The sequence below is a fragment of the Babylonia areolata genome, chromosome 16 (genome assembly GCF_041734735.1).
Source record: "Babylonia areolata isolate BAREFJ2019XMU chromosome 16, ASM4173473v1, whole genome shotgun sequence".
Classification (NCBI taxonomy): domain Eukaryota; kingdom Metazoa; phylum Mollusca; class Gastropoda; order Neogastropoda; family Buccinidae; genus Babylonia; species Babylonia areolata.
In genome coordinates, this window is record NC_134891.1 from 20,221,331 (window position 1) to 20,228,830 (window position 7,500).

General features: G+C 51.6%; 1 protein-coding gene across 1 annotated transcript in view; it reads right to left on the reverse strand.

Annotated features, from left to right (window-relative positions):
• Positions 1 to 7,500, reverse strand: part of LOC143291003 (two pore potassium channel protein sup-9-like) — a 98,285-nt gene that overhangs the window by 52,254 nt on the left and 38,531 nt on the right. Inside the window, exon 2 of the mRNA XM_076600591.1 lies at positions 6,443 to 6,705. Coding sequence (XP_076456706.1) covers positions 6,443 to 6,705 — 263 coding nt within the window. The remainder of the gene's footprint in view (positions 1 to 6,442; positions 6,706 to 7,500) is intronic.

The following is a 7,500-nucleotide window of genomic DNA, read 5'->3' on the forward strand; positions in this document are numbered from 1 at the left end:
GTGAATGTGAAAGGGTGTATGTGCATGTGTGTGTGTGTGTGTGTGTGAAGGTGTGTGCGTGTGTGTATGTGTGTGTATGTGTGTGTGTGTGAAGGTGTGTGTGTGTGTGTGAAGGTGTGTGCGCGTGTGTGTGTGTATGTGTGTGTGTGTGTGAAGGTGTGTGTATGTGTGTGTGTGTGAAGGTGTGTGTGTGTGTGTGAAGGTGTGTGTGTGTGTGTGTGTGTGTGAAGGTGTGTGTGTGTGTGTGTGTGTGTGTGTGTGTGTGTGTGTGTGAGAGAGAGAGAGAGAGGGAGAGAGAGAGAGAGATTCTCTGCTTGCCTGACTGCCCGTCTCTCTCTCTCTCTCTCTCTCTTTGTCTGACGCTCTCACACCTCACAGCTGGGCGAAAAAAAAAGCGTTGCTCAATTATTACTTACCTCATTATCCTGGTTAATTCAATTCTCTCTCTCTCACACACACACATAATCCTCTTTTTTCCGTAACCGTCTGTCTGTCTGTCTGAATGTCTTTCCCCTTCTCACTCCCTCTCTCTCTCTTTTTTTCCCCCTTCGCAATTGAAAGTTTGTCTCTCTGCCTGTTTGCTCTCTCTCTCCCTGTCTCTCTCGCCTTCTCAACCTTTCAACCTTACCTCCATCCCAACCCCCCCCCGCCCCCCACCACCCACTCTCTAAAAATCTCCCCACTCCCTTCCTACCCTTCTCCCACCCCACCCCCACTCCTGCCCCCTCCACCCCCACCCCCCACCCACACCCCCCGCACCCCCATTCCTCCAGCATCTATTATTCCCAAAGGTTGAAATCACGACCACCATCACAGTAGGAGCAGCACCATCAGCAAAACTGGAAGCAAAAAAAAAAACGAAATCAACGAGGAACGGCAGGAGAGAAAAACTCGAAGTTCCAATACTGTCATCGACGATGCTCCGTGCGTCACGCAGGGGGTAGGGGGAGGGGGGTTAACATTTCGACATCACTCGCACGGAAAGTGAAATTTACGATTCCTCTCTCTCTCACGCACACACGCACCCCCCTCCCACACACACACGTTCACGCGCGCGCGTGCGCGCACACACACACACACACACGACGCACAAACACTTTCCCACACGCACACACACACACACATTCATTCACGCATGCATGCACACGTGCGCGCACTGATACACACACACACACATAATCAAACACAGACAGACAGACAAAAAGACAGACAGAGAAACAAGAGAGATACACACATGTATGCGCGTGTGTGTGTGTACCCACCTGCACAGTACACAGGTGACACAGGTGACAACACACACGTTACCCCCCCCCCCCACCACCACCACCTGTTACACACTGTGTCCTTCCTCACTGGCCACTCATTGCACACACACACACACACACACACACACACCTTCACACACGCGTGCGTGCGCGCGCACTCACACACGCATACACACACACACGCACCACAACACATACACACACAAACCGCAACACGTACACCACCCGCAACACACACACAAACACACACACCCACACACGCACGCACGCACACACACATAGACATACGTACACGCGTGCGCGGTCGCGCACTCACACACACACACACGCGCACCCAAACACACCATAACACACACACACACACACACACCACAACACACGAACGCGCGCACACAGAGACAAGCCCTCAACACACACACACAAATAAACATACACACATGCGTGCGCGCGCGCGAATTCACACACACACACATACACACGCACACGCACACATAGACATACACACACGCGCGCGCACTCACAAACACACACACACGCACTCACCCACACACACCATCGCACACACACCACAGCACATACACACACAAACCGCAAAACACACACACACACACACACACACCACTACACACGCACACGAACGCACACACACACACACCATAGCACATACAGAGACACGCCCTCAACACACACACACACACGCACACACACTCAAACACACGCATGCGTGCTCTCACACACACCATAGCACACAGATACGCACACCACACCACAAGACAGAAATCTCCCCCCCCCCCCCTCCCCTCCTCCCCAAAAAAGAAACTCTCTCACCCTATCGATAATTCACACAAACTCAGGCAGTGCATCTGTCATAATTCATTCCCGTTACAAATCACTTTCACTGTCTTCGTTTCTGCGTTCGGTTACATGAGTATAACACGGTGCTCCAAAATTCCATGTTCACAAAGAAGAAGTTAACTCACTCAGTACGGCCAGTCCTCTCTTCTCCTCTACACAGACCCCTCGGATGTCTAGTGGGTGTCTGAATGACCCAACCTTTAGCTTCCGTCGTCAGAATTGTGGTATTCTTTGTCAACATTCACGTCTTCAGTATAAGAGCCTTCCGCTTGCAATATTTTGATGATGGTAATTGGGGTGAAACGCTGTTAACGTCGTCTCTTTCGCCGTTCGTATGGAAAGAGTTAAAAAGTCTTTTTGAAAAGACATATAGCCAATGAACGGTTTTAATTTCAATGACGTGTCAAAACGTGCGGACTGCTGCATGCATATTATATCTACATCTATATTATCATGAACATGTATAATATGTGACGGTTGGCAATATTGGACAGTGCTACTCCCCCTGCCCCCAATCCCGCCCACCCCAATTTTTTTTTTTCAGAGAGAGCTGTGTGTGTGTGTGTGTGTGTGGTGTGTGTGTGTGGTGTATGTGTGTGGTGTATGTGTGTGTGTGTGTGTGTGTGTGTGTGTGTGTGTGTGTGTGTGTTGTGTGTGTGCGTGTATGTGTGTGCGTGTGCGTGTATGTGTGTGTGTTGTGTGTGTGTGTTGTGTTGTGTTGTGTTGTGTTGTGTTGTGTTGTGTGTCTGTGTGTGTCTTGTGTGTCTGTGTGTGTTGTGTGTGTGTTGTGTGTATGTTGTGTGTGTGTGTGTATGTTGTGTATGTTGTGTGTGTGTGTGTGTGGACACAATCAATGGACGCGCGCTAGTGTATACATACGTCTTCGCGCACGCGCGCGTGCGTGCGTGTTTACGCGCACGATCGATGGAAGCCACTGTACATGAGGCAATGTCAGTCGATTACAAAACAATGAGACGGGGCCGGTGACTGACTGTTAATAAAAAAAACAGAGCGTCGAGCCATCTGTTACATGGCTGTGATGACACTGGGGACAAAATTCTGTTCTGCGTGCAGCCACAATACACACTGGTGACCGCAGTCAGCCGGCTATGTATGCCAGTCAGTCGTGTTCGACTGTGACCATCAGAACAGCAGAGGAGGTAACTGCTGTGTCGACTAATCTGGACTAGAATTTGATTGTAGTGGAGAGTGTCTTGTCCAAGTTACACCCCCCCCCACCCCACACACACACTCTCTCTCTCTCTCTCAGCCAAGTGGGTTTGGGAACAAAGTCGGCGTTGGGGATGGTTCCCAAAGGCCAACAAGCGCCCCCCCCCCCCCCCCAGGCTGCAGCACTAAGAACCAGTGCAACTTTCCCTCCTGGCTGGAGAGTCATAGTCCTTCACGAAAGACCAAGCTGTAAACGATTTACCACTGCAACGGAGAAACCATTGATAAACAGCGATGACCTTTGCTGTTGGCCCAACTGCAAACTTATGTCAATCTATGATATAAGCTGAGTCTTGTCACCTACCGCAGTATAAGAAATGGGCAGACAACATCACTGAGTGGACAGAGACTTCTTCTTCTTCTTCTTCGTTCGTGTGCTGCAACTCCCACGTTCACACGTATGTACACGAGTGCGCTTTTACGTGTATGACCGTTTTTACCCCGCCATGTATGCAGCCATACTCCTTTTTCGAGGGTGTGCATGCTGGTTATGTTCTTGTTTCCATAACCCACCGAACGCTGACATGGATTACTGGATCTTTAACGTGCGTATCTGATCTTCTGCTTGCCGTATACACACGAAGGGGTTTGAGGCACTAAGTAGGTCTGCACACATGCTGACCTGGGAGATCGGAAAAATCTCCACCCTTTACCCACCAGGCGCCGTTACCAAGATTCGAACCCGGGACCTCAGATTGAAAGTCCAACACTTTAACCACTCAGCTATTGCGCCCGTCAGTGGACAGAGACAAGCTTTGCCGGAACTCAAGCCATACAAATCCCATCCCATGACCGCTGAGAATGTTGGTGACGCGCTGGGTAGCACAGCACCCCCAAGACCAAGCCCGGTTTCGGGACCAGTGACCATGTTGTTGTTGTTGGAGTCTCCCGTCGGACCGACGGATGAGTAGGCATGCAGGCTTATCTGTCGGTGTGTGTCCTCATATGGGAGAAGAGGCCGATTCTGGATGCGCAGCACTTCCCACAGGTGCTGCAAGGGAAAACGTCTCCAGAAGTTGAGCCCTGCTTCCTTCGCTCACGCTTCTCCTTAATGGCCAGCGTTCTCTTGTTTTCAAACGTCTTTATGCCACTAGAGCACAGCATCCTCCAGCGAGAGCGGTCAAGGGCATCAGTTTCCCAGGAATCGATGTCCATGTCACAGGCTTTGAGGTTTGTCCTGTGTGTGTGTGTGTGTGTGTGTGTGTGTGTGTGTGTGTGTGTGTGTGTGTGTATTTGGCTTCAAGGTGACGTAAGTAAGAGAGGAGGAGAGGGGCTTAGTCGGAAACTCAGGCCCTATGCCACGACCTGTTAGAAACTGAGAATGTTGGTGATGCCTTCAGCGATACAGCACCCCTCTGTAGTACAGCACCCTCAATACCAAACCAGGTTACGGGACCAATGTGGAGTGATAGCCCTGAGGAAGTCCGCCTAGGAAGTCTGAGAGAATCTGAGCGCGCTGGTTCGAATCATGGCACAGCCGCCGATATTTCACCCCCCTCCACTGGACCAGGGTTTGTTCCTGGCAAAATTCTGTAGAAAAATCCACTTCGATAGGAAAAACAAATAAAACTGCACGCAGGAAAAAAAAAAAAGAGTGGCGCTCTCAGTGTAGCGACGCGCTCTCCCCGGGGAGAGCAGCCCGAATTTCACACAGAAAAATCTGTTGTGACAAAAAAGAAAGAAAGAAAAAGAATAAAAAATACAAATAGTGACGTCAAATATCAGAAGAGGGGGAGAGGAGCTTTGTCGGAAACTCTGGTCCCTCCCACGACCGTCAGAAATGGAGAATGCTGTCGATGCGTTCAGTAGTACAACACCCCCCAAAACCCCCGCCCCCAAAGACCAAACCAGGTGTCGGGACCAGTGACATTGACATAGATTTGTATTTTGTATTTCATTTCATCACAACAGATTTCTCTGTGTGAAATTCGGGCTGCTCTCCCCAGGGAGAGCGCGTCGCTACACTACAGCGCCACCCATTTTTTTTTGTACTTTTTCCTGCGTGCAGTTTTATTTGTATTTCCTATCGAAGTGGATTTTTCTACAGAATTTTGCCAGGAACAACCCTTTTGATGCCGTGGGTTCTTTTACGTGCTTTAAGTACATGCTGCATACGGGACCTCGGTTTATCGTCTCATCCAAATGACTAGCGTCCAGACCACCACTCAAAGTCTAGTGGAGGGGGGGGGGGAGATATCGGCGGCTGAGCCGTGATTGGAACCAGCGCGCTCAGATTCTCTCGCTTCCTAGGCGGACGCGTTACCTCCAGGCCATCACTCCACATGGATGACAGAAGAGAAAGAGAGGAGCTTTGTTGGAAACCCAGGCCCTGTCCCACCCCCAACCTCCTGCCTTCCCTCCCCCCCCCACCTGCCCCGAAACCCCCACCCACCCAAACCAAGCCCTCCATCCCCCATCCCAAAACCCCCACCCACCCAAACCAAGCCCTCCACCCCCCACCCCAAAACCCCCACCCACCCAAACCAAGCCCTCCCTCCCTCCCTCCCCCCCCCACCAAATCAAGCCCCCCCCAACCCCCAACCCCACTCAAACCAAGCCCTACCACCCCAAAACCCCCACCCACCCAAACCAAGCCCTACCACCCCAAACCCCCACCCACCCAAACCAAGCCCTACCACCCACCCAAACCAAGCCCTACCACCCCAAACCCCCACCCACCCAAACCAAGCCCTACCACCCACCCAAACCAAGCCCTACCACCTCAAACCCCCACCCACCCAAACCAAGCCCTACCACTCCAAACCCCCCACCCACCCAAACCAAGCCCTACCACCCCAAAACCCCACCCACCCAAACCAAGCCCTACCACCCCAAAACCCCACCCACCCAAACCAAGCCCTACCCACCCCAAAACCCCCACCCACCCAAACCAAGCCCTACCCACCCCAAAACCCCACCCACCCAAACCAAGCCCTACCCACCCCAAAACACCCACCCACCCAAACCAAGCCCTACGACCCCAAAACCCCACCCACCCAAACCAAGCCCTACCACCCCAAACCCCCACCCACCCAAACCCCAACCAAGCCCCCACCCCCTCCCCACCAACCGTCCCCCCACCCCCAACTCACCTCGTAGTAGGAGAAAGCCGCGGCCCCTGCCGTGAGGACGATGGTGGAGAAGTTGAGGGTGATGAGCAGGAGGTTGCTCTGCGACACCTCCGTGTTCTTCATGCGGAAGCACTTCTTGAGGTGCTGCAGCACGAAGGTGATGAAGATGTTGAGGCGCTCCCCGACGCTCTGGAACATCACCAGGCACAGCGGGATGCCCGAGGTGGCGTAGAACATGCAGAAGATCTTGCCGCCCACCGTCTGAGGGGTGCTGTGCCCGTAGCCTGTGCGAAGGAAAGGGAGACTCAGATTCAGATGGTTTATTCATTGATGTGGTTACTTATATAGCGCCTATCCTCGGTCAGAGACCAAGCTCTAAGCGCTTTACATACACACGGGGACATTTGCACCACAGGCTGCCTACCTGGTTAGAGCCGACTGACGGCTGCTACTGGGCGCTCATCATTCGTTTCCTGTGTCATTCAATCAGATTTCAGACGCACACGCATGCACACTCACACAGACATGTAACATATTCATGTCAGGCCGAGGCCCCTCATGAAGGGGAATGTGACCAGACAATAATCATAATATCGATTATAGACATAGACGGGCGCAATAGCCGAGTGGTTAAAGCGTTGGACTGCCAATCTGAGGGTCCCGGGTTCGAATCACGGTGACGGCGCCTGGTGGGTAAAGGGTGGAGATTTTTACGATCTCCCAGGTCAACATATGCGCAGACCTGCTAGTGCCTGAACTCCCTTCGTGTATATATGCAAGCAGAAGATCAAATACCCACGTTAAAGATCCTGTAATCCATGTCAGCGTTCGGTGGGCTATGGAAACAAGAACATACCCAGCATGCACACCTACATGGCGGGGTAAAAACGGTCATACACGTAAAAGCCCACTCGTGTACATACGAGTGAACGCAGAAAAAGAAGAAGAAGATTATAGACATAAAGATATAAAAAAAAACCCAAAAAACTATGGATACATCAGGTTAATCAGGAACATTAAGAAGCAAGTATTTCCCTATTTCTAAAGGGCTTTGTGGAACAAACAAACAAACAAAACAA